Raw genomic sequence first — 27,370 nt, 5'->3', positions numbered from 1 at the left:
GGTCTAAAAACTCCAGTGAGTCCAAGCCAAAAACGATCCGTCAGACAAAATGCGGGATGCACACTTCCGACTGAACTGGTCAAGGTATGTATGGGGTATTCCTGTTCAATGAACAAGACTGAGTCGTACACCAGCAAAATGGCCGGGTCGTCGTTTTGGGGTCAAACGATTTTGCGCCGCAGGTCTTCTCCTCCTCTGATTCTGTCCGTTTGTAAAATCGATAGCGAAAAGTCCCAGGATGACGAAAATGATCGAAAAAATCTGCGAATCGGATCACGATTCGTGAATCGATTATTTTTTATTTTCGATCAGAAAATAGTGGATAGAAAAAGTGGTTTACGTTATTATTTATACTCACAATGTTCAAATTCATCGCGTACTCCTTTGGCAAAAAAATACGTGGACACAAAATTTTGACGCAAAATCACCTGTCCGCTAGTCCGAACTTCTAAAAAGTAATCTCTCCGTTCGCAGGAGGATCGGTTTTAAATAACCCCGAAGATAACTTGCTAACAATATTATAACTTGTTCGGCAAATGGAAAGCGCTCCGCCGATAGAACGAATATAATGAGAGAAAGTCGATGACACTTTTCGAAAAATGATAATATATAGGACGCCGGAAAATCTAAATATAAGCACTGTGGACCAATCTATAAAAATTCTGCACTGCAGATTTTTTCAGGTCGCTGACCACGAATCTGAACTCGAAATTCCGAAATTCAAGATGACACCCAGAATCCCAAAAAAGTTACTCGATTTGGATGAAACTTGGTATTCAAGGCTTTTCGAGGTCACTGATTACGAAACTGAACTCGAAATTTCAAAATTCATCATGGTGTATCCAATATGGTTGCGTAGAGTGACTTTTTGGATTTTTGTCCGCCATATTGGGTTCGCCATCTTGAATTTCGACAACCTGATTCCAGATTCGTTATCAGTATCGCCAAAAATCCCATATCCCTACCGTTAACCACCGGAAGATATCGGCAAACTTTTTGGGGATTTTCTAAGGGAATTAAAGCTCAAATCCAGGCAGTCTAAAGGTTAAGGAAGCAGTTGTGCGATGATTAGCTTACTTACGTAGTCTTGAATTCGCTGACGCGTATTTTCCGAAAGTGTTAGAATTATTTTCTGCTTTTTCTAATTACTATAATTGAGTTATCCAAATTGCAGAAGGAAAATGTTTTCACAAGGAATTAATGATGAATATATTGTTGAAAGCTAAACTCCTGAAAGATTGTAAAAGAAGTCCCATTAATCGCGAGCCATAATACAAGATGGAGCTTCTGAAAAGCAACAAGTGTCGATAAATCCGTAGTTCATCTTTGAGTATAATGAAATTTCTCGAGAGATCCGTAAAACTCTATAATAACGAGCTCATAAATTCTAGCTGCGATAAATCTCCGTTGTGTTTAGCCAGTTAACCGTTTCTCATCTCCGATTTTAGATGTAAAGAGAAAAAAAATTGCCAATTAACTAATTACTAGATGAGTTTCAATTACGCAGTATTGAAGCATTAAAGTGTAGCCTTCGTTCTTGCTGGCAATTTTTTCTCTCCAAAGCACGTATCGAATTTTCGCAAAACTATTTTTATTCTTTGCTATCCAATATCATTTTACAGAGATTCGTTTTTGCCTGTGAATCTAATTCATTTTATCGATCACATTTCGTGCTGATCGCTATATATTAACCGTTTCATCGATTCGCAATCTTCGCCAATGCCGTAACGATTCATCTGCGAAATACTGCAGGTCGCGGCGATTTCGACGAAACTGTAAATTTCTCATCGCCAGCCGTCAAAACCGAACGTAATACATACTAAAAATTTACTACAGGTCGTTAAAGCTTTGTGGTACGATTCTAGAAACGCAATCTCGATCCTTGAAAAAGGACTTCAAATTCCCAGGGTACCGCCAGTCGATCTTTGATGAATATTTTCAAATTTTACTGTAAAGTTGAACTATAATATAATAATTTAACACATGTTTAACGCACGAGTGTGTATTTTACAATAAAATTAATTAAAAAAAAAAAAAAAGAAGAATAAGAAATAGGCCGAGGAATGTTGTGCAGGATACATAAAATTTCTGCAGATACGATTCAGGTTCAGAAAAATCGGCTTTGTAATTGTTATAAAAAATATATCCTTCATTATGTGGTAACGACATGTGGCTTAATAGTAGTAACAATAATACGGATTATAGTAGCAGTAGGGATATGCTCCGTAAAGTCCCAGACCGACGAATCCGACTCCGCCTCCAATTCCGAGTCCTGGCCCCACGAATCTGCCGCCTCTTCCAAAACCTGGTCTTCCGAATCCGCCAACTCGTCCAAATCCCCCACCAAATCCTCTACCGAATCCTCCACCGAATCCTCCGCCATGTCCGCGTTGACATGACACCAGGTTGGATGTGATAATAACGCAGCCAATGATGAGCTGGAAATGGATTGATCACTTTTTGTAATTTTTGTTAAAAAAAAAGGCTGTGGTTGTTAATAAAAAATGCTGATTCAATCACGATTTAACATCCAATGATACGTCAGTTTTGATTGGGTTTATAATTTGCAGGAGAATTTACTCACAATAATCAGCGATAGATTCATGATGATGTATTATATAAGCTTTTTGGAATACGACAGTTTCGTTTTTTGCAAAGATCGAAGAATTCGCAATTGATCGATCACTGGTTCACTGATCTATATATCTTCCGCCTCTGATCGTTCCTCTTTCACGACTAAACCCACCAAGTTCGAATTGCTCAAGCTGGCGGCTTGAGGCGTACAATCGAGTCGCTAATTCGACCTGCAAATGACAAATCGGTAGTGCGATTCTCAAGGTGCGATTCCGTCACTGGCCTTGTATTTCTGTCGCTGATTGATGTGAGTAACGAAAAACGCACACAATATACACACTCAGTCTCGGGAATCCCCGGGGTCAATGACGCTGACAAATCATTATAGGTATCCGAGGTTTTTAATCACCTTCGATTCAAATTCCTTGCAGATTCATTGCCAAGTTTTTCTCTAACTTTTTTAAATTTTCTCCAAAGATCGTTCCGACTACTTTGAATTTTTGCGATTTTTAGTAAAATTTTAGACAAAAATCGAACTTTTTTTTTCAAATATTTTGAGAAAATTGAATCCAAACTAACAGTGCCACGAAAATGCGTAAAATGTAATTATGTATTTAGTGATATTTTGTTGTTGCTAATGGAAAAATAAGTCATCACAGATCTTCGAGTATAAACGCAGATCGCGTCGCGCATGACGCATTGTACAAACGAAAGGTAAAAGCAGCATAAATGTTTACACGTTATTTAAACAGAAGTACATAAACAAATTTTCGTACGTGTCGTGCATAAAAACGCCACGGTTCCATATCCGATTAGCATCGATTTAGCGAATTATCTTTTATCTTCGTCAGGACCATACATTGCAAAGTGTCACTAATTAGATTAAGAAGAAGAAGAAGAAGAAGAAAAATTTTTCGAAGACCGATCGACGTGGTTGACAATAATAATCACAGATAGAAATTTTTTCGATTGTGTTTTACTAAAAAATGTTCTTACAACATTATGCATTCAACGTCGTAATCATCATCAATTCATCATGATTATTCGAGTAACTTCTGTACATATATGACAACTTATTATACATTGCACATTTTTTTACACAATTTTTGTGTTACGTTGAATTATTATTACATCATTATTCCTCATCTCACGATTCTTCTTCAACAATATCTGTAGACATATCCAAATGACCGGTAAAATGGCGAACAGTATGGAATTGGGGGTGGCGGCGGGGGTGGTGGAGGTGGAGGGCCAAAAGGACCGCCAAAACCTCCGAAGCCAGGACCAGGTCCTCCAAATCCTCCAAATCCAAACTGGCAAAACACGACGTCGAAGGTGAATACGAGGAGAATCAACAGCTACATTGCAGGGAAAAAATTCAACAATTAATTATCCATTTGGATATACACGGTTGACGTTTTTTTTTTTTTTTTTTTTTTTTTTTTACTTAGGAATACGAATAAGTTTGGTCTTTTCTACATTTCATTAATTGCGAGTAGTTCAGACATTACATGGATAATAAATATACCGAAAAATTGTAGAAACGAACGATTATAAAAAAGAAAAAGAAAAAAAAAACGCAGACATAATATATTATATCGTTATTATTGGAAATTAATTGATTTTCGTTTTTATCGACTTGCTTATTTTTTTTTTTCATTTCTGTAGCTTCCATCGTACTCGAGAAATAATTGTATGAATTTTGAAATTTGTACGTACCAGAATTTGTCGATTCATGATAATCGAATTATGTTATATAGAGAGTGAGATTTATACGGAGGTTCTTTATCGTCGCTGCGAATTCTTCACCGAGTTTAAACTGACTGCGTGCTTGGTGTCTAAGCAGGCGACAATTTATACCGCGAGTAAAGATGATGTAGCGACTAATATTTTCAGCAAATACGTGATTATCTTTTGGACATGGGTTAAGAGGTGTTTGTACTTGCGTACATTTTACGTTAACTTATGAATATGAATCCATGACGTAGCTTATTCTACAGATTCAAATATCCGCGCAGCAATTCCTCTCACGATTATTCATGTCATATTGTACGAATGAAGACAAATAAAATAAAAATGTTTTTCTCCAAGTATTAGCTAACTTAGATGTGAAAAATGACATAATCGCGTTGAGTTAAGAAAATAAACACTGAACATCCAAATTAATAATCTTAGTTCGTTTGCACAGTATATATAGGGCATTCCGTGTCAACTCGACCAATGATTTTCCCTCACCCTCACGATCACAAAAAAGCATCTCTGAATTTTTTAAGATTCTTTCTTACAGCCGTTAATTTTTTATGCTTATTGTTAATCAAATCCGTCTAAAAATTGACGTCTTTTTTTAAATTGTAAAAAAATCTTATTTTTCCCGCGATGGAACAATTCCAATAAAAAAAAACTCTATTCGCGTTAGAGAAGATGAATTAATTAATTCTAAATCGAAAAGACGTGGAATATGATGTAAATTAAAAGCATGATTTCGGGAAAACAATTATCGCTAAAATTCGGTTGAACAGAAAATTTTAATATACACCTCAATCGGTACAACAATCCATTTTTAGATTAACATAATTATGTATAATAGAGGGATATCTTCTCCTCGAGATATTCACACAACGGGAAAATAAATGAAAGAACTTATAACTATCGACTCTGCGTGTTTCAGGATCGACGCGAAGCTCTTCCTCAATCCAAATCTCCGATAAATCCAAACCAAAGTCGCGCGTAATCGTCGTACAAGCATTTCGCATAGAACCGATGGGTTTCCTTAACGTTGTATTTTCAGTGAACCAGCCTGATTCTTACGCCCGAAAAGTGCCCAGGACGACGAGCACTAGCCGCCGAACGAAATCTGGACTGTCTTCTCCGCTGGCCTTGTCCGTTTATCGGATCGATCGAGAAAATTCCAAGCACGAAAACCAGGACCAAGAAGAACTGTGGAGTTTAATAAAGCTGGTTAAAAATATTATGCCACTTTCATCTCAGTAATAAGATAACAATTTAGTAACTTAGGGTGGAAGCCTAAGAAGAAGTGGATGAATTTTCGGAGTTTATATTTTGATGATCAACAATTTAATTTGATTCAAGTTTCTTTTATCTAACAGTATGTAGATCGAGGCTTATTGTAAAATTTATTTAAAATTCGAATACAGTATTCATGAATAGTTCATCTTATTTACAGAGTTTGAAATTTTTCTTTTTTTTTTTTTATCTACAAACAAAATGGCGGTTGTTGGTAGATTTTATTCAATTCGATTTTTCGTTGAAAATTTACGATTTCTTGTAAATTCAGTTGACGAAAAAATATAATAATTGAAATGAAAAAAAAACGTGGAATCTTGGCAAAGAGGACAAATTATTCAAAAACACTGTCTACAAAGATGAAGTGATGGTCCGTTTTTGAGATATCGCGGGCATCGAAAAACATGTCACATAGCGAAATGATGACGTTGTTGACGATAACAATGCTTTATACGAATTGATTCTGATGAAAAAAAGATGCAAATGGAGCTCGATCAGCATGATTTTTATTAAAACAAACCAAAATCGAATCATCAGCTTTTTCAACCGTCAATGTGGATTTGAAAATAGTTCAGAACGAATGACGAACGATTAGTTTTACTGATCTGGATAATTTGAATGACCGAAATATCACCATGGCTGTACTTACAACGTTGAAATTCATCACGAAAGTTGATACGAGTCAGTAACTAGACACAAGACAAAATTGAAACGATCTATCGCTGCGTTCTCCTTTTCGAAAAGTAATATTCAAACTCTGCTGCTCGTGTTTTTATATACCAATAACCCCGGAGATAAAATGCGTTAATTTTATTAATTCGTTGAGCAAATATGGAGGAAGATATGTTTTGATAATTTTGAATTACGTGTACGTCAGTAGTTGAAACCCCAATGATGTAACATCGAAAAGAAGTACAGTAGATAAACAAGAAATTATAATGAGAGGGTCGTTTGAACAACGTAGAATTGAATCACTTTTTATCACATAATAGCGTTTCGCACTCTTGACGTGAAGGAATATTACTCGCGAATCACGTCAGAGATTCTGCATTTGGTCTATCTGCGTATTTCTCACATCATTCTACCCCCGTGTTACGTCTTACGTTAATCACGTTTTCGTAGTGTGATTCTATTCACATCGTTCCGGGTTTAAGACATTAGCAGATGTTTACGAATTAGGAACCTTAGCAGTGGTAAAAAAAAAAAGGCATAATACAAATAAGTAAGCCATCAGTTTTAAACTTCTATTGACAAGCAAACCGCCGGACAATTTATTCAACACGAACATACCTATAACTCAGTTCGATTCGGAAAGCTAGGCAGCTCTGTTTTTCGAAAATATACCTATACGATACGTAATTGAGCCGTACATAATTATAATTAAGGTAATTATAAATCAATATATCATTTGCTTTTTTTTTTAAAGATTTTTTTTTTTTTTTTATTATTATTAATTAATTTATTTTTTGTTTTTTTTATAAATGTATCAATCTTTTTTTTCAACGAATTATTATATAATGACTATGAAGGTTCATCACCGTAGAATATACATATGTGTAATCGTGCCTTGAAGACTTACGGCAAGCTAACACGTGGAAAAAATATAACTATATAATAAAGTATATTTAATTGAAATAATATATAGGAAAGAATGCAGGTCAAATTTTTCTAACATTCTTATAATACTATATAATATTTTTAAAGCAATTCTACAATAATATTAACTACGCAAGTGACAGATTAGCATGGATTTTTATCAACGATAAATTAACACGGAATTTATATGGCTTGGTTATCTTTTAGATATTGCTTGTCAAATTTCGGAAGCTGTTTCAGCATTTCAGTACTGATAATAGAAGATAGCGGCCTTGAACAAACAAAATAGAGAAAGAAGACAAATTGACATCAGGTACTTCAACATTACGTTTGTTAAACAGAGAGGACAGTTACTTGAGTAATAGTTTGAATTTAAGCGATTATAATCCATCGGTTCAGAGACAGACAAGTATGCGCATTGAAGATTTATCATTTGCAAATGAAAATATTGAAATTAGAAGATTATTATCTGATTTCAATAGAATTTTTATTTGACAAGAAAATAATCACTCCAGTTTCACCTGATTCCGGTTTTTACTGCCAGCAGATATTTGCGGTTCCTGCATCACAAAACTGGGCAATATAAATAATCAAAATATTACATTGTCTATCCCTGCAATGGTTTCCTGATCTCCTTAAAAAAAAGCACAAATTCATCAGTGCAAAAATAATACTTATATGAACGACGGCTCACTATCTCGTATAATGATAGTAGGAGCTGTAATAATAATGCTAATAATGATAGTAATAAACATAATAATAATAATAATAATAATAATAATAATAATAATGCTGAGACTTACAAGATGCTAACATTATAAAATAACATATAATTAAAAGTGATCAAAAATTATCATCCACAGCGTAACACACGTAACATGGAAACAATGTATATTTATGAATACTTATTTAATATAGGATTTTTTTTAGTTATCGATATAAAAAAAACAAGGGGAGAATAAATAAAATATTAAATCTTTCATATAACTAGAAAATCAACCGATCTCTTGTTGCCGACTATTTCTGCTGGGATCACGTTCTTCTGATGTGTACCTAAAAAAATATTGCACAAAGTTATTCATAGTCGGTAACTTTGTGTTAGGAAATCCTCCGTATGTTCATAAAACTAACCGGCAGAATATGACCGTTGGCTATATCTTGATGGGGCCCCTTAGAAGCTTGCGGCAAATTAGGCATCAGCGCTTTTGCGTCGATTTTTAAGAGTGGATTTTTTTTCAAAATTTCTTTTTCCGCAGCTTTGGCAACCACGATAACAGTCTCTGCGTTCAACACTTTGTTATCACTCCACAGTGGGCAGCTGTAAGAAATTAGGTAAAATATTTACCGTTATAGACGTAAACAAAGCGAGGAATTCTTGTCATTCTTAGACGAGAAGAAAAGATTATATTTAGAACTCGATCAAGATTTTAATTGATATGATAAAAATAGTAAAACTCACAGATCGGTACGATCGGAACCTTGTCCATTAAAGTGTTTGTAGTCTTTGACAGGCTCTCCGCATATGTAACAGGTCATCGCTCCACATGGACAGGTCATCTTGTTGCATCCTTCATCCTTGAAAAATGGACGGCTGCATTTGTAACACTTCCGGACTAATGCCTCCGTCATTTTCTCTTCCAGATAATGCCTGGCCTCCTCGCCTTTAGTTACTTCGTTACAGCGCAGAGGTACGTGATTTAGCTCCTTGCAGAGCCTGATTGACATAATGAATGTGTATTTAAAAAGTGCTCTAAGCATGTGCGTGTCATGTTGTTGCCGACATTTCTTTGAAAGCATACTGACCGACAGGTTTCTTTCATACACTCAGGGTTCAGGCATTTGAAAACTTTGTCTTCAGGCGGTGGTATGGAAGCAAAATGGCAGAATGGGCAGGAGATCAACCCTTCCAATCCTGCGGCCTTGACTTCCTCTTCCTGCCGCTTTCGAAGCAGTATACTAAACATGGTCGGCTCTAGGACTTTCTGAAGAACCGGCAGCGTGAATTCACCCTTGCACTCCATGAAACATGGGAAGTGCGTTTGTCCTTCACCTATTTTAGTCACCGATCCGAGCTTGATGCAAGATTTACAAAATATGTGCCCATCGCTGCATTTCAAACACTTTGACGGCATGCACTCTGCGTCGAAGCAACATTGACATTCCAAAAGCTTGTGTCTTGCCTGTAAGTGGATATCGTTAACTCGGTTATTCACCGACACATTATTGATTTGTGATTTTCAGGAATATTGCATGCATCGCTATTGAGCCAAATTTTATTAAACTGAGTTACCTTCAGTCTTTTGAACTCCTCCTTCTCTTGCCGTTTTTGTTCCTTCATGTACTCCTTTATCACTATCTTGTGACGTATGAAAGCAAACTCTTGCAGCAGTGGAATATCTTCGGTAGGAATTAGTTTGTCACCCCTTTTGGTCTTCATATCCGGGCCTATGCTTGTAAGTTCTTTGGCAGCCAAACTCACGTGATGTGGATGCTTTGGAGATTTGTATACTCTCTGTATTGTGGCAACCTGAATTACAGTACTTGGATTAAGTAGGTATTTGAGAAACAAAAAAATTACTGTAAACAATAATTAATAATTGTTCTTTGAGTGATGCTTGTTACTTCTCGGAATACAAAATAAAAGCATACCTTGTTTAATCTGAAAAGAGATTTCAAAAACTCGAAGGCGATGACGTTGTATTTATAAATTCGTTTAGGATTCTCAAAATGAGCAAAGGGGTCTGGAAATATCTGAAGAAATTTTTTCACGCAAAAATCCTCGGTGTACTGCCGTATTTGTTCAGTAATTTTCATTTTCTTTCGATAATCAGCCATTGTCGGATAATCGGGTACTTCAAGTTTAGCCTGGACAAAATTTTTCATCGCCTCAGGATCATTATAGTATCTTTCTGCTATGTCTCTCAAATACTCTGGGTGAGCGTCAGGAAATATTCCCTGAAGATTTTCGTATTGAGTATCAGGATTCAACTCCTGTGGCTCTGGATCAGGATTGACAATGCGAGGATGTCTGAAGCCATTCACCAGCAGGATTTCAACGAGGTATTCCAAGTTCTGATTCTTTGCTTTAGCCTCATTACACAAATCCGCAATGTGGTTCGGATCGACGTCTGGAAAAATGTTGATCAATGGATTGAACAGCTCCTTCGGTGGTTGAACATCAGGTTTCTCAACTTGACGAACCCTGATAGCAGGTTCGATCGCAATGTGGTTCGGATCGACGCCTGGAAAAATGTTGATCAATGGATTGAACAGCTCCTTCCGTGGTTGAACATCAGGTTTCTCAACTTGACGAACCCTGATAGCAGGTTCGACTCTTTCCGCTCCAACTGTTGCTCCCAGAATGTTGTTAGACATAGAAATTATGCTTGGCACGTCAGGACCTCCGGCAGGTAGAAAAACTTGAGGCTTTCTTTGTTCATTTGTCAGATGATGGGTGCGTACTACCAAATCTGCCGGCTTCTGCAATATTGCTGCTTTTTTCAGCGAAAGTTCAACTTCTTGAAGCATCTCCATTACAAGATTTCCCTGAGGCAGTACCGTTTGTGGCAGCTGTGTTTTCCTACTCTCAGCTTTCGGCGGTAAGGTAGCATTCACCTGACGATCATTGCTCTTCAGTTTGGGTGCTGGAGGAAACATTCTAAGGTCAGGTTCGGGTTCAGGACGAACGTGACTTAGGGACTTTACGCTATGATCATAGAAGTTGGCATCGTTGTGATTATGGAATACTTCTTTTATTTTAGAGTTCGTTGTAGTAGCCGGCATTTCAGCTACAGCCTTTATTTTCCTCAAATCATTCTGGTCTTCCAACGCTCTAGATTTTGTTTCTGGACGTTGCTTTGGTATAGTGCCAATACTTTTGCTACTACTAGTTGCTGGGTCATCATAATTTGGAAAGAAGGTTTTTGTCAAATTTTCGAATTCATCAATTAAAGTTTTTCGTTTTTTAGCTTGTTCATCTTGTGCTTGGACTTTTAAATGGTTGAGTTTGCTGGGTTTCAAGGTGACGCCAGGTTTCGGCATTGAATGCTGCTGCATCCGTGGATGTGAGCTAGAATTCACACATCCTAGCTTTGCTGGTTGCACAATGCATTTTGGAGCATCAAGAAGTTTTAGTTTGGCTGGTTTCACTATCCCGTTTCTTTGTAGGTCCATTAATTCTGTTTTTGGTGCTTTCGTTGAAGTAGCGGTCATCTCCTTGATTTCTTTATTGCAAATCAATTCGTCCTGTAAGAACTTCTTAATAGGAGACGGATTGTTATCCTCCTTCAGTTTGCGTTTCGTACACAAAATTGGCAGTGGTCTTTCATCTGGCAGCAAATCCCAGAGCACTAATTGAACTCTATTGCTAGCTTCTATATTATTAATCAAAAGCAACATTATCTCCTCCTCAGTAAAACCAGGTAGAACAGTTTTTATCAAATTCAAATCATCGATCATCTTAGCATCATTATGTGACGTATTATTTGCAACAGGTAAATCGTTCTCTTTGTACGCTTCTGATGTCTTCTTCATTGTCAACTTCTCACTCATCGACTTGGTGGGATTGATATCTGCTTTATCATTGGATACTTGGGTCATGCGAGCATCGAAATCTGTGTAATACGAATCTTTGCTGCACCCAGGTCTTGGACTGCTTGACTTTTCCTCGATCACATCTCTTTCAGGAGCTACCGAATTACATGCTACTGCAGAAGCAGTAATGTTTTGATCGAGAACTTCACTATCTTCCAAGTTATTATTCGGGTCATTGTTATTCTCCTCAAGCATTTCCTCCATACGATTTTCACCCTGTCCGAAATTCGATGCCTCGGTATTTTGGTTCTGGAAATTCGGAAACACGGCTTCATCGCTCAGTCTCAAAATTGAATCAGGAGGTATCGATAACTTTTCATCTGTCTCTGCAAATCCTTCAGAATCTTCTAATTCAACTGTTCTATAATAATCATCGTCCATCTCGACCTCAGAATCTGAGTCTGAATTGTTTTCATCCATTTCGTCAGTCCTGCTTTCCAATATGTCTTTTGAACTGTCGATGACACCTTCTTTTCGTGTTCCTGTTTCAGCAGCGCCGTCTTTGGTGGGATCCAGAACAGATTTAGCTGGACCAGCGGGAAGGTCATCTACCTTTTCTATTTGCATCTCCTCAGCAGCTTGTTTCGGTGCTCCGATCTCTACAACATCTGATTTCTCCCCCCGATAATTAGCTATTTTTTTCAAATTGTCAACTATGTCTTTGGTCATTTTGGATCTTTTTTGGTCATCGTTGGTGTTCTTTGATATCGCTGCAGCAGCCTCAGTGCTCTGCAATATTTCTAGTTCACGATTTATAACCTGCGGCATGTCTACGTTGATCTGACAGTTTTCAAGGTCTAGTACTACCGGCTCGCTCAAGTCGTTGTCCAGAAGTACAGGGCGAGCAATTCTGTGCTCAATGACTTGTACGTCGTCGCTTGAATATGTGATATCAATCTCAGTTGGGGGGGAGGGACAAATTCGAGTGCGACGATCTTCACGCTGGGTCGAGGTGCCCGCCGTTATGGCCCAGGGGTTAATTACCAAATCAGGTTCTGGCCGGCTCCGCGATTTCAAAAGTATTTTGACGACTGCTTCGGTTGTTTTGTAAGCTTCGAGTAGTTCGAAAATGCGATTTCCATCAACGGGTTCAAGACTATAGGAGGCTAGGATATTCTGGACCTCTTCAATGTTTTCGAAAATACCGTGATACATGGTGGCTTGTGTACACAGGTATTAACGACGATCAATGTGCGGATTGATGCATCGCTGATCTACCGGGAAAACAAGACAAGATAAGACAAAAATCAGAAACGATTAAAAATAAAACAAATTTCTTAAAAATCTTTGTTCAAATATTCGCAGACGCAAAATACAATGAATAATATTTACTGCGCGTTAAAATTCACCAATTTTCTGACAAACGAGGCTTTAGACTCACCACATTATTTGGGCGGTTAAAAACGATCCTCTGTACTGATAAACTCTTTATTTTCCGGTCAGTTATCAACGGTTAGAGCTTAGAGCACTCATACAACAGCAACGTTTCGCAGAATTCTGTTGCTGTGAGACCTGCTTAACGTACACACTTACCCACACGTAACGAACTCTTGTTTCCTAACAAATGCTAAAGAAGTGTTTTCATTTGATCAGCCAAGAAACGTCCCTGTCATGGACTATACAAATCATAAAACTCGCCGAGGATAGCAGCGGCGTGACCCGACGGCTTGAGCATCTCCATAGAGATATTATTCAAAGATAGAGTAGACAAGTGGAAAAGTCGCAAGGACAGAAAGAGAAAGAAAATTAAGGTGCATACAGAACACGAGTACAATCTTATTTGGCAGCTATGTCTCTCTTGATCTTCGATTGAAATCAACCTTCAAATTCCGATACGAATGTGATTGGCTGGGTTGAACTCGATTTACATGTAATTGAAGAATCCCTCTCCTTCAGTCGGTAACTATGACCACAGTTTTCAACTTACTTTTCATTTTTGACAATTTGTTTAAAACAGTGTGTCTTGAATTAGAGATGTTAGCTAGAATCGCTGCCGAATCTCAGAAAAATTATGCGAGTCGTAAATACTAGTTGACTGACGATATATTAGCGTTGATATCTATGATGAGAGGTAGTCTCGATCGATAAAGAAGAAGCGCAGCAGTGCCCTGTGTTTATTTTCGTATGTCGTATGTTCTGGGCACATGGTGAGATATTAAGGCGCACGCCGTCTGCTCCTACATTTCTCTCTCACTTTCACTTTCTCTTTCTCTGTCTCTCTTTCTCTTTCTCACCCCTTCCTTCCCTCTTTCAGCACGTGTCTGGAAACATGTCTATGGTCCGCAAACGGCTCCGGCATTTCATAGATAAATGCTTTCCTGTCGGTAGAATTATCGGAAGGTTTATCCAACCAGAGAAATTCCGAATTCGGTGCTTGGTACTTTTGAAATTTTATACACATAGATACTTATATGTATATATCTGTACCTAGTGTGGCGCCACGCCGGCCATTGCGCGGTCGTATTTTGCCACCAAAAGTATGGCGGAGTTTTGTTTTTCCGATTACCTAGTAAAAGGGTATTAATTTCGCTATGAATACGTTGAGAACGGTGGTATTTCGTGTCGGAAATAAGTGATCTCAAACCGAAGAACGGTGGCAAAGTGTAAACGTAGTGTTTTAAAGTGAATTTAACGTGCAAAACTGGTTGTTTGCAAACTCGATCTTGGCGTGCGAGAGGCTTGCATGTAGCGCTACAACACACAATATACACATACCAGATTTTTCCCTCCCGATAAATGTGGTGCGTTCGCGATTAAGTGTGCGATGAAAATCTTTGCCTTGTATTAAACTACATGAATTTGGAAGCGATTGCGGATACGACAAGCGTAATTCGCTTTTTGGTATCAGCATAAACGCTACCCTAAACTCCAGTGTGTGTGTGCGTCTAGTTTTCTCTCAGTTTTTTCTTCTTTTTCTCTCGAATTTAAGTCCCCTTGCTTGGTTAGCTTGGTAAAGTGTATTCAGTGTATTCAATAGTATGACTCTAAAACAATTGTCCCCGCATCGTTCGGGGCTAATCTCGATGGCATGTGTTCCGTAAGCTGTCGCTCGACAAACTGTAATTAAACAATTTTTGAACTAAGAATACCGCATCGTAATGGCTACCGCAGAGTTCGATACCGATTTGTTTGAAAAGAGGCTACAGTCTCTGAAAGATTCGCAAGAATCGATACAGGCCCTTTCGTCATGGTGCCTGGAGAGGCGGCCGCATCACAAAAAGATCGTCGCAACTTGGCTCCAAGTTTTGAAGAAAGGTAAGAATCTAAGGATTGCTCGTTTATCGATACGCCTTGAAAACACTTTCATTTTTTGTCTATCGTAATCTTTATTTATTCTGCATTTTCATTCAACAGTTAAAGTCGAGCATCGACTGACGCTCTTCTACTTGGCAAACGACGTCATTCAATACTCCAAGCGTAAAAACTTTGAGTTTGTCGAGTCCTGGGGCACGACGTTGCAGCGAGCCACGACTATGGTCAGAGACGAGAAAGTTAAACACAGAATATTGAGGATCTTCAAAATATGGGACCAGCGTCAAGTTTACGATGAAGAATTTCTCGCCGATTTATCTGGCCTGCTGTCCGCAGCCCCAAAGAAAAAACCAGACCCACAGCCTACTGCAACCAATGATGAATTTCAAGCCAGTTTGCTGATCTCTACTATGAGATCTTGTGCTACTCTTGAACAGGCCACTGACTCAAGGTAATCAATATGCACTTGTTACTCAAAAACTATAGACGCTCCATTGAAGCCGTTGTACCTGAATTTTGTTTTGCTTTCGTTTGAAAATATGACCAAAAGTCAATATCTCCCAAAAAATATCACTATTTTTCACTTTTCGCAAACCACGTACTTGTATCAGAAAATTTTTTACTTCATGCGAAAATTGCAACTAGAAAAAAAGATGGCAATCGTTTCTATTGTTCAGAAAAAAATACTAAATAATTAAGGTAGTAATGAAGTAACGCTGAAAATTTTTAAAATATGAAATTGCAAAAGACGTTTTATTAGTTACAAATGTTGAAGAACTTTTGGGTAATTTTGAAAGAAATGTGGATATAGTTTTTCTGTATTCAAATGAGATTTTAAAATTGCGAAGTAACAACTCTACAAAAATGTGAATCATTATCATAGTGTTATTAGCTTCAGCTTTATGTATTTATCTTAAGTGTGTAACAAATTTTTTAATCTCTGCTGCACAGGATGTGCATTTTTTCTATGAACATTGACATTTTCATAAAAGTGAATGATACCTTGTAACATGCATAATAATTAATACAGATCGGTGATCGTTGCTTTTCTAATATTTTCAAAAACCGATAAACATTTATATTTTTCCAATGCATTCAACTATTGGTGGTGAACATTCTTGTATTCCTTTTCTAAATACGCAAGGTTGCAAGATTTGAGGGACAGCAACACAGATATTGATAATGCGGAGCAATTGTGCGCATCGTTAAAAGACAGAAGACACGTGGAAGATGCGGAAAAAGACGTTGACATTGCGGTGAGAAATATAGAAAATTATATTTCCGCACTGGAGGCGGAAATCAGAGAAAGAACACAAGTGTTGGATTTGCTAGAACAGGCGGACCAATTTTACGAAACTCAACGTGGGGAAGTGAAAATAGTCACAAACGTAAGTTTCAACATTTTCAGAGAACAACCTCTTCTTCAAATTTTTTATGCATCGAAGAAAACAAAACTCAGTTGTTATGTTCCGGTGCTTGAAACACCAATTGCTTTTTTTATTCTCCAGGCATACAGAAACTTTGGAAGCCGCGTAAAAAACCTGAAGAAAAAGCTCGATGAACTACTTCCAACGCTGGTGTCGCCAATCCCGTCGCCAGACATAAATGCACCATCTCCGAGTCCAGATAGTGATATCGAACTGCCCGGTGACGAGCATCATGGCATGAATCAATCGTCACTGATTGATATTCCACCTCCGTCGATGTACGGTTCTTACAGGCAGGATTATGAGCCAATGCCTGTACCGGCGCCTGAACAGTCGCAGGGAAACATGTCGGGTGACTTCACTGGCAATTTCTCATCCTTCATGGGCGGAAATGTCGAGTTCGATACGGTAAGCTATTATTTTCAACTAGCGTATCAAATTTCTCATCACTTGATGTCACGCATATATTTGCTTCTTGTTAAAATTGATTTACCATACTTGTTTTTTTTTTTTTTTTTTTTTTTTTTTTTTTTTTTATGTTCGAAGTAACAGTAATTGATTGTTAATAGCGTGTGATTTAATTTTCAGCGAAATATATTCAATGACAGATCGGCAACTCCTACAGGAATGAGCCAATACAATGACTCCTCAGAGGTATGTTTCGTTTAATATAGCGGTAATTTAATATAGCATTATTCTAATTTTATTATTTCTTTACTCGTGATATCACAACACTAAACATACAAAAGTATGCGGTATGACATGTTTTAAAATAAATTTCACATTTATTTCATACCTATTTCTGTCTTTCTGTTACCAATTTAAACTCGTCCAGTCATGAAATTATCTTCAACGATTGACTGAAATTAATGATAAAAATTTTATACAAAATTACATATGTGTGTTTAATTTTTTTTTTGTTCTAGGCGAAGCCGATTGAAGTGATTAACATGCGCCCATCAAAAGCAGAAGGGTCAGGTGATGGATTCAACATTTCAAGTTTCTTAAAGTCTGTGCTCCCATCCTCCGAGGCAATTTCAAACAGTTCAAACATTCCTGGACTCGGATTGGACCCGTCTGGAACACCGATGAAGTCTCCGCCACCTGGAGATTACCTGCACTCATCTCCGCTGCAGCAGCACCTGTCCACTCCTGTAAACTCTAGAGGAATGAACGTGCAAAGTACGCCAATCAGCAATTTAGGCAATTGTCAGCAGCTGCCACACAGCACGCCTTTGCAGGGAGTTAGAAGCTTGACCATTGACTCGCACACACCATCTCCGTACTCGAGTCAGAACAGTCAAGGAAACAACACTACCATGAACTTGGCTTTCGACAACACACCCAGTTCCGTCAACCCTCTACCTCCACCGCCTATGCCGCCGCCAATTTTCCTGGACGATGAAAATTGCTACAACAAACTTCCGCCAAAATTTCCCACCTGGTCCTCAGCCAATGAATTGAACAAGGAATCATCAGGCTGGGATGAGAAAGGTAAGAAACTCGTAGAACCAAACACATAGACGTGAGGAATTTTTCTCTCACATATTAAACGTCGCCATTTTCGATCTCACCAAAGTTCCCCCTGTCAGATTATCGCGATGAATTGTACGTAACATGAAAATCTCTGCTCAATTTTCATCAAAACAATTCCGCACTATTTAAAATATTCGAAACAGATGCTTCCACTATAAAATCCCCCCAGGAAATGATACCATGCCCCAAATTTGGCCATCAGATACCGGCGACAATAGGTCCGGTAATGATCGTTGGGATTCTGGAAACGAGGTCTGGCCGAGCGCAAGATTAAAGAACGATATACTGTCGGAAACGCCCGAGTCGCCACCACTCTTTGAAAAAGCTGGGTTCATTGATCCCATAGAATATGATGACTCGCAACCCCAAGTACCTCTGCTCAGCAGCAGTGGAGACGTGGATCACAGGTAATGTATTGAAAAATTTTACTAAACCTTGTCGCAAATCGATACTGAGTCTAACGCCTTGTTACGTGCGCGACTCAGGGTAATACCATTGCCATTGAACGTGGAAAATCAGTTGCCACATCGACTGATGAAAGGTGCGGATGTGGATCACAGGAATCTCATAAGTCTAACTGGCAGCCCTGCGAATCACAGCAATCCGACAGATCAGTCACTGTCTATATTGAGCAATGCAAACTCCGTCTGGCCTCCGACCGACCAGGATTACAGGTATGAGACATATTTATTCTTACTTGGAGCCGTATTCGAATCTGCTTTGGCAGATTATTTATTCACGTATAAAAAATTTTCTCAATCTATTACCAGGCAACAAATGCAGCCAGGTGATATCGTCGAGAGTGTCGACATGGAAATGTCCGACGACGAAGGTGATGGTAAGCAAAAGAGCGGCAGGGTTCTTGTCGATCTAAGATCGCAGGACCGGGACATGCGCCCTTTGCTCCCACCACCAGGTCATCACCTCGACATGGATATGCGAATGATCCCGTTGCCGCCCAGTGGTCAGATCCAGTCTCGCCCTCCTCCGCTGCTGCCGGTACCAAATTCTCACAGTATCCATCAAAATCAGCCGCAGTTTCATCACAATTCGCAAAACTTTCACGGCACTCAGTTAAACTTCCATCAAAATCGACCTGACTTTCGACCAAATCAGCAGAACTTTCACCAAAATCATCCGCCAGAATTCCGTCACAACGAGCCGAACCCCCGGCCGCCAAATCAACACAACTTTCACCAGAATCAGCAGCAGCCACAGCAACAACAACAACAGCAGCAGCAGCAGCAGCAAGAGTTTTACCACAATCAGCAGCAACAGCAGCAGGAATTTCGCCAGAATCAGCAACAAAAGCAGCAGCACCAAGAATTCGAGTTTCAGGATAATCAAAACAGGCGACGAATCAGCCAAGATTTTCAAGGCGAGCCTCTGCAGTGCGGGAGGTACACTGTGCCTGTAGAGCATCACCAGCGAGATTCAGGTTTTCAGAGAAACGATCAACGCGGTCGTGGTCGCGGTTTTCCTCGTAACAGAAGGGACAGATTTTCCGATGATCATAATCAGCAGAGAATTCTTGTCAACAACCAGATGAACAACCGGCGACCGAATAAGAATTTCGGTCAAGAACCGGACAGTCAAAGATCGCCAACGGAAATCCTGCCGAATAACAGACCTCTTCTATTGCAGCCCCCTGAGACTGTTGTAGTTCTTGACGACGATGGTATGCCGATATCAATACCGACCGATAATGAAGTCGAGGAAATTCCAGCGACGGATTTACAGCGGGAGCAAATGCAGCCTACGCATCAAAGTACCGAGGCAGAAGAAACCGACGTGGTTATTCCGTCCGAAGAAACGATAACCGAGATCGAAGCTGCGCCGGAAAAAGTCTTGCGGCCGGAAGTAACTCCGGAAGAAGAAAATCCAGCGTCGTCGGAAACTGCGGTGAGCGAAGAGATCGCGAAGCCGGAAACGCCGGCGGTGATTGAGGTTTTACAGGAGGAAATGCCGCAGCAGCAGCAACAGGAGGAAGATGAGGAGACGGTTAGAGGTGAGAACCAGCCGGAGTCGGTGGAGTCGAATTCAGAAGTGGAGCAACCCACGCAACTGTCTGAACAGCTAGAGGCGCTCATGAACTCTAGCAACAAGCAGACTAATAACAATTTGAAAAGACAGCTGTCGGAGAACGGTGGAAACTTTGGTGATGATCATCATCATCATCAAAATCATCCTCAGCAACACAATCAAGTCGAAGGTACGCCGATAAAAAAACGCCCACTTCTACCTAACGGTCCACCCATCAGCCAATTGGCTGGCGGACCGCTGATGCCTAGTGGCGGTCACTTGCTCGGGCCAAATGGATCTCTCATGACTCCTGGTGGCCAGATAGAAATTCACCCTGTCGTCGTCTATGACTACGATAGTTCGAACTCCAGATTTAGGCCACGTGGCGCAGGCAGTGGACCTCCAGGATCTCCCTTCCCACTCTGGAGAGGCAGCGGGCCTCCCCGAGGTAGGGGTGGATTCAGAGGTGGGCCCAGGGCGCCGTGGGTCGACAGAGGTGGAGGCAGGGGTAGTGGTCCTAGAGAAAATTTTAGTCCCAGAGGTCAGAAGCGTGGAGGAGGTGGTCAGTTTAGGGCAGGATTCAGGGGTCGAGGTCGGGGTAACAATTGGTAGGATTATTCTTATAAATAGGTATTGATTATACGGATAGATAGATGTATATATATTATATATGTATATATACATATATCGATATATATCTAAGACTTAGAGAAACGAAACTATGAAAAGTTACTATTATTATCATCATTATTATTATTATTATTATTATTGATTTTTTCTTTCTTTATCTCTTCGCGACGACGTGTGAAAAAAAAAAAAACGAAACGAATTTTTATTTTACCTCCGAAAACGAAAAACGATTGTAGTGGATAATTGTTAACGAACACAAGACGACGATGCATTTATTTCTGATGGTACGGATGGAAGTACAAGAAAGATTGTATCGTGAAATTTATTAGTAGTATACATATACGTGTAATGGTAATAACAGCATGGATTCTTCTGTTCTGTTCTATTACCTATTATTTTTTTTATTTTTTTTTTCCCCTCCATTTGTTTTCATCTTTTATTCTCATTTCTTTCCCCCATTATCAACGAAACGAAACTGTTCGGTAAACATGAGATTTGAAAAAAAGAAAAGAAAAGAAAACAACAACAACAGAAAATGTGTTTATGATATCGTACCTAATGATATACATATTGTAATAATATGTTTCGTGTATTTGACATAATAGGTGTTTTAATGTACATATTAATTGATTAATTAATTAATTATATTTATCATGCCGTGTACTCATTTTCTTTCCTACTGTGTAAGTATATATTTATACACACACACATACACCGTATTTATGCTGAATTTCTCTACAATAATAGTTTGAACTTGCAAGCGCGGTGATCGTGGGGTTTTTTTCACATTATTTTATCATTCGATTGAAGCCGGTTAAGGGATGATGCGGGTAGCTTTTCGGATTTAAAAATTGAAGGTATACGGTGCTCAGCGTTTGACGAGCATGTAGAAATTTTGTCACAAAATTACAATTAAAAAGGTAGAAAGAAATAAATAAAGAAAGAAAGAAAGCGTCAAGTTAGTAATAATTGAAAAGAAATCGCGAGGTTTGCAATTGTTCTCATTGTCAGAGTTTAATGTGTATATTGAATTCACGTGTGCTTATTATCATGCTTATAGATATAAATGTTAATTCAAAGATTCATAGTTTGTATTAGATAGGCGAGAGAGAGAGAGAGAGATAGAGAGAGAGAGAGAGAGAGAGAGAGAGAGAAAGAGAGGGAGGGAGAGAGACATTGGAAAAATTTTTCAATCATGAAACTTGTTTGCTTTTTCTGTTTCTTGGTTCTGGTTTTTTTTTTTCTTACAGTCTTATATCAAATCTTTTCGTCATACGGCGGAAAGATTGGAGGTGACAAAATATTTTATTCCGGTTTTTTGTTTTTTTTTCAAACTTCGAATCTATACTTTTATAAACTTACATAATCATACATACATTATAACTTCCGCGTGTATTAATAAATACAATCATTTATCTTCATCGCTATATTGCATGCGTGCATTTCCCCTTCGCAGTTTGTTCATTTATTATCATTTTTTTCTTTTCTTGTCCATCATTACCAAACGCATTTCAATATACTGTATTACAATATGTATGTGAATAAGTTGCACTGCGTAGGAGAAAAAAATCTAATAATAATAATAACAACAACAATAATAATAATAATAATAATAGTAATAATAAATTTAATCACATTTATTTACGGTATATACGATAGAAATAATGTGATATATGAATAATTTCGATGTAAATAAGTATGACTGAGAGAGAAAAAGAGTGAAAGCGAGAGAATGAGAACGAGAGAGAGAGAGAAAGTGAAACGATAAAATGCCCGTGCTTTCGGTTTTGCGCACGCCACTACTGTACCACTGTTCACAATTCAAGTTTTTATCAACAGGGGGTGATATACATGTATATTATCGTACAACGTTCGTATACATATATATACACACATTAACGCATATAACATATAGCTGTAGTTGACCACTTGTAAATTAAATAATAAAAAAAAATAACAATCATTATTATTATAATAATAACAATAAAAAGAAAACACCATTCTGTCGCTTGTTTGATATCGATTTTCCAATGGGCGTTGGAATTTAGAGTGACGAAAGAAAGGGAAATAATCATCCATCATCAGCTGAATAGATGTTTGTAGAAAATTTTCACCATTGACTCGTAAAATTTTCTTTCTTTTTTTTATTTTTAATTTTAGATTCGGAAATTTTTGTGTATGTATATATATATATATATTTTTTTTTTCTTCTTCAAATTGACGAAAAAATGTGTAAATACTTGAAAATTATTGTGAGGTTGGATTGATTGTTTTTCTTTCTCTCGTTTTTTTTTTCTCACTTGTCACGAAGTACTGCAGTTTTCATTCTGTTATATCGTCGATGAAAGATTGCTTAAAAAGCGATATGGTATCGTGCAACATACGTACAAGTGGTGTACGTGTAGGTGCGAAATGATCTAATATCTATATATGCATATGTAAATAAAATAAATCCTCCCTTTTTCCTGTATCATGAAAACTCTTAGTTTTTAAACAGGTTGCTTAATAAAATTTTAAAAAACAATGACAATCCTTGCCAAGACCCAAATTGCAGCAATTGAACTGTAGTCCCTTTGTGTGTCCCGCATAATAGTATAAACGATAATGATAATCTTTCGTTATCATTGTTTTAATAATTTTTTTCACAACAAATAGTATCCAAACAATTTTTCGTTTTTTTTTTTTTCAATTTTTTCATCTTTGTCCAGACGATGATTCGCATTTATTTATTTATTTTTTTTATCAAACGTTGACCAGAAGAAGCTGAAAATGAAAATACATGTATGAAAAAAAAAAAAAAAAACAGTGTACATTGGCATAGAACTTGCGCGTTTCACGGACGAAAAAATAAACTATTAAACTTTCTAATCTGAGTAAGAGTAGTATGAGTAAGAATAAAATGTATGCTCACATATCACCCTCAGCCTTTTTAAACAGACTACAGTTCATTGCTTTACCCACGTGTCGCAGTTTGTTGATATTAAATTGTTTATTTGTTTATTTTTATTTTTTTATTTATTAATTATTTTTTTTTCTACGTGGCGTGTTTGGCGGATTTATTACTAATATTTCCTAGACAAACGGCTGTGTATTTTTTTTTTTTTTTCCCATTGAACGTTGCTTTTGACCGATTTGATTATTTATTAATATTCTTTTTTTTTTTTTTTTTTTTACCTTGCACGTATACATCGCACAAAACAATCATTATTTTAAACTCGGGATTAGATAATTTTGAAAAAGAAGAAGAAAAAAAAAAGAATGAACTATTTATACTATGAATAAAAATTGAATTTAGAAGAAACAAAAAATATATATAAAGATACCTGGAAAGACTTGGCAATATCTGTGATAATTGTGTTATATGCGGAATATATACCTAATATTGTATATTTCGGGATTGAACTAGCGTGAATATTTTCAATATTATGGTTTATTTTTTCTTTTATCTCAAATTACAGATCAACTGAATGATCCGAGAAAATTTTGTGAGAAAGTAATAATATAAATAGCGTTTGACAGCTTTAATTTTATTTATTCTAGACGATCGTCTTAATCTCATATCGCTTTTTCTTCCACTTTTAATTCGGTTTTTCTTCGGTGAGGAAAAAGTATTTAAATTTAGGACTATAATATTCACGTTGCGTTCACAGTCCAATTACTTGTATAACTATATAGTCAAACAATGTCTGTGTGTACATATTAATAATAATATTATTATTATAATAATTATATGATTATAATCATTGATAATGGTGGTAATGATAGTAATATTTTCGTTGTAATATTATACTTCCAAAGAAATATGTAGATAGGAATAATTTAATTAAAGGTATAGAAAGTCTGCAATCTTATCAGTCAGTTTCACGGAAAACAGTCGTTGTTACAACGAAACGCCATAGTGAGAAATTACTTAATTAATTTTAAAACCCATGTGAATGAGAAAAGTTCAGAAAAAAAAATATTGTACAGTATTAATTGACCCTGTAAAAGTTTATTATTAGTTTAAAGTTAACAATTTGACACGTTTGATTTTCAAAACTTTAATCAAACTTCCAATGATTTTATTTATTATTCTATCGTACTAGTGCGAGAATCGCAGTATACATATATTTGTTTTGTTTTCATTCTTCTATTGCCAATTAAGTTTTTTTCATATTATTTGTACAAATGCTGGCAGCTATTTGATATTTTTAATTCTTAAATAATAATAAAAATCTCTTTGTTCTCTTTGAAGTCGCAAAAAAAAAAAAAAGAGAAAAAAAGAAAGAAAGGAAATGGAAAAAGATAGAGATATAAATAGAGGATAAAAAAAATTAAACAAATCCTTAAAGCTCGGACAGTCTTTCGAGTTCGTACAAAAACGAAACAAAATATATCACGTCATTAAATTTGCGGCGACGTATAGAGGCATTGGTTGTTGACGTTTGAAACACCGCAGCGAATAAAAACAGAGTAGATAAAACGAGGAAAAACAATGTGTGTGTATATATATATCGTTGATGCGCAGCGGTGAATTTTGAAGTTTGTATGTTTTCAAAAAACATCGCTGCACAAAAAGTTTGATTAAAGGTAACCGAAACTTCCCTCGGCAGCTGTAAAATATGGTTATTCAATTCCACATATATATATATACATGATTAAAGATAATAGAAAAATATTGGAAAAGTTTTTTGCTCACGGGTTTCGGTTGCATTTTAAAAATAGGTATTCGTATAACGTATTTCTATGATATTCTGCTGTAACTGACACTGCACGAAAATAAAATTATTTAAAAAATACAAAACAGACATAGAAAAAAAAATAGCAAATTTAGTTGAATAGAAAAACTGTGTATTATTACACGTGCAGTGAATTTGTGCAGCTATGTAGCAATTGCGTACTGTGTACGCCCGAATATGTATGTCTAGTAAATTGTATATAGCATGTGGAGTATTTGGGAGAAGCAAAGGATTTTGTACAATGAAAAATAAATGAATAATGTTTCATAAGATTTTATATTGAAACACAGACGATTGTTAAAATCGTTCTTTTTTGTAATTCTTCGTAACGGTTTAACATTTTATTTTTAAATTGATTTGATTTTATTTTTGCCAAGTATCGAATTTTGCTTTTTTTTTACACCGTTGAAAGTGAGGCAAAAATTCTCTCATTCTGACTCAGGGCATTCCTTTTTCTTTTCAAATCGCGATAATACGGTGACGATACAATTTTGAAAAGCAACGGCCCCAAGCTGTCGCCATTTGCCGCTCATTCACATTCGTGAAATTCCATGGGGAGTGCTTGCCTCATGTTCTGTTACTTTCGCCATCATTATTAATTTTTTTCTCATTTCCTGCTCTACTTTTTCATCCCTGTACAGGATGCCGCAATTTCCTTAATCCTCCGGCCGCTTCCTTCTTCGGCAATTCGCTCGGCGGTCGTCACTCTCATATTGAATCTCGAAAGTACAGATCCTTGGCTCTCATAAATATTTGCCGTTATTGAATTTGCACCCAACGTCCCTGGACCAAGACTAAGATCTATTTAAAGAAAAAAATAATCGTTTTGTGTTTATCGATAAAAAACGGCTCGTGTGGCGTTTTCCAATCCGGGTCATATCTAATTTGCTATCGAAATAGTAAAAGCTTGTCAGCTTTAACGGGCTTTCTTATAATCCTACAATCATCCTAAATGATCAGCTGATCGCTCCGTTCCGACGCCATGTTGTCCGTATATCTCGAAGAAACAAACGAATATCGGAGCATTTGATGCCGCCTAACGCCGCGAAAATTTTCCACAACTACAATCAATTATCCAACTATAATCGAATAGTGCTCGGGTAATTTTATCTCCTCAATTTGACCCATAGTCCGGATTGATTTGTCTGCAGGTTGCGGTAATCAGACGCCGTCAATCTCCGCCCGAACAACTCGGCGAACCTCCAACTAATGCATGAAGTCATAATAGGTATCAGTCGACAAATTGCCACACAGAGGAAGCCATCGCGTTGTATTTATGTTTGTACCGAGTAATGCACTAGACGATTTTATTGAGGTAAAAACCAAAGAGAATCCTATCAGTGTAATCGAACAACTGCAATCGTCTATAAACATACGGTGCATGTAAAAATAAAATTTAATGAATGAAAAAGTTTTTAAAAAATTCTGGTAAAAGAGGGACAATAAGAAGAATTAATCTTCCGAGCTATTAGCTAATGAATGTACACGAGTAGTACGGAGATAAATACGTAGGTTTATGCGGAGAATGTAATGAGGCCTAAGTGGCTTCGAGAACCGGCGCGTAAACGAGTCTGATTGTGGATTCCGACGAGGTTAGGCGTCGCGCCATGCGCCAGAGCTAGCTGTTCGGACCGTTTTTATTCAGTCTTAACGATCATTTTTCTGCCCGTAGATTTGCCCCATATATTCGTGACCTTTCCGCGATCCGTGCATGGATCGAGTGGGGGTTTTGACGACCGATGCGCAATTCGCAAATTACATCGAAGTCCCCGGTTTCGAACTGCTAAAGCTAACGACACTCGTTTCTCTCTGCAGCTGCCACGAGATCCCCCCTCATCGATCTCTCGAGTGGCCGCGATCGGCATCAGCAGGATCACCCGAATATCGTCGTCTGCGATACCCACGTAGGCAAGAGACTCCAGGAATGTCATTGGACTCTGTAGCACCGGCAGGAGATGTTGTGCTGCGGTCACTCTTCCGGCAACAAAGACGAAGGTA

The 27,370-nt window shown here is 37.6% G+C and overlaps 3 protein-coding genes and 1 long non-coding RNA gene across 5 annotated transcripts; 1 reads left to right on the top strand and 3 right to left on the bottom strand.

Annotated features, from left to right (window-relative positions):
- Positions 1-2,103: 2,103 nt before the first annotated feature.
- On the bottom strand, positions 2,104-2,697 carry LOC124410216 (glycine-rich cell wall structural protein-like). The gene is made up of 2 exons (XM_046888424.1): positions 2,585-2,697; positions 2,104-2,438 (listed from the first exon to the last, which is right to left on the bottom strand). Exons 1-2 carry the CDS (start codon positions 2,603-2,605, stop codon positions 2,175-2,177), a joined length of 285 nt encoding a protein of 94 aa, XP_046744380.1. The 5' UTR covers positions 2,606-2,697; the 3' UTR covers positions 2,104-2,174.
- A 1,036-nt stretch (positions 2,698-3,733) lies between these two features.
- On the bottom strand, positions 3,734-4,470 carry LOC124410218. Its single transcript, XR_006929579.1, has 2 exons — positions 4,294-4,470; positions 3,734-3,932 (listed from the first exon to the last, which is right to left on the bottom strand). It is a non-coding gene; the product is annotated as an uncharacterized LOC124410218 (long non-coding RNA).
- Positions 4,471-5,247: 777 nt separating this feature from the next.
- LOC124410199 lies at positions 5,248-13,303 on the bottom strand. The gene is made up of 9 exons (XM_046888383.1): positions 13,169-13,303; positions 10,437-13,001; positions 9,844-10,322; positions 9,485-9,721; positions 8,998-9,374; positions 8,654-8,908; positions 8,326-8,512; positions 8,195-8,247; positions 5,248-5,261 (listed from the first exon to the last, which is right to left on the bottom strand). The coding sequence occupies exons 2-8, from the start codon at positions 12,940-12,942 to the stop codon at positions 8,227-8,229; spliced, it is 4,062 nt and encodes a 1,353-aa protein (XP_046744339.1). The 5' UTR covers positions 12,943-13,001; positions 13,169-13,303; the 3' UTR covers positions 5,248-5,261; positions 8,195-8,226.
- A 962-nt stretch (positions 13,304-14,265) lies between these two features.
- Positions 14,266-21,119, top strand: LOC124410200. 2 transcript variants are annotated; one of them, XM_046888385.1, is made up of 9 exons: positions 14,266-15,042; positions 15,142-15,490; positions 16,184-16,427; positions 16,548-16,874; positions 17,055-17,120; positions 17,393-17,960; positions 18,205-18,409; positions 18,488-18,676; positions 18,773-21,119. In XM_046888385.1, exons 1-9 carry the CDS (start codon positions 14,886-14,888, stop codon positions 20,634-20,636), a joined length of 3,969 nt encoding a protein of 1,322 aa, XP_046744341.1. In that variant the 5' UTR covers positions 14,266-14,885; the 3' UTR covers positions 20,637-21,119. The 2 variants fall into 2 exon arrangements, with proteins under 2 accessions (XP_046744341.1, XP_046744340.1); XM_046888384.1 differs by having other exon boundaries at positions 18,172-18,409.
- The last annotated feature ends 6,251 nt before the right edge of the window (positions 21,120-27,370 follow it).

The sequence above is a fragment of the Diprion similis genome, chromosome 9, assembly GCF_021155765.1.
Source record: "Diprion similis isolate iyDipSimi1 chromosome 9, iyDipSimi1.1, whole genome shotgun sequence".
In the NCBI taxonomy this organism is placed as follows: Eukaryota; Metazoa; Arthropoda; class Insecta; order Hymenoptera; family Diprionidae; genus Diprion; species Diprion similis.
Note: the sequence above shows the minus strand (reverse complement) of the source record. Positions and strands in the feature narration are given on the sequence as shown.

Coding starts and splice junctions, on each gene's coding strand:
- LOC124410199 (XM_046888383.1), bottom strand. CDS start 12,942: ATGTATCACGGTATTTTCGAAAACATTGAAGAGGTCCAGAATATCCTA. Junction 9,375..9,484: donor AGGAGTTCAAAAGACTGAAG/GTAACTCAGTTT, acceptor ATCCACTTACAG/GCAAGACACAAGCTTTTGGA. Junction 8,909..8,997: donor TGTATGAAAGAAACCTGTCG/GTCAGTATGCTT, acceptor TATGTCAATCAG/GCTCTGCAAGGAGCTAAATC.
- LOC124410200 (XM_046888384.1), top strand. CDS start 14,886: ATGGCTACCGCAGAGTTCGATACCGATTTGTTTGAAAAGAGGCTACAG. Junction 15,043..15,141: donor GCTCCAAGTTTTGAAGAAAG/GTAAGAATCTAA, acceptor TTCATTCAACAG/TTAAAGTCGAGCATCGACTG. Junction 15,491..16,183: donor GAACAGGCCACTGACTCAAG/GTAATCAATATG, acceptor TAAATACGCAAG/GTTGCAAGATTTGAGGGACA.
- LOC124410216 (XM_046888424.1), bottom strand. CDS start 2,605: ATGAATCTATCGCTGATTATT. Junction 2,439..2,584: donor TGAATCTATCGCTGATTATT/GTGAGTAAATTC, acceptor ATCCATTTCCAG/CTCATCATTGGCTGCGTTAT.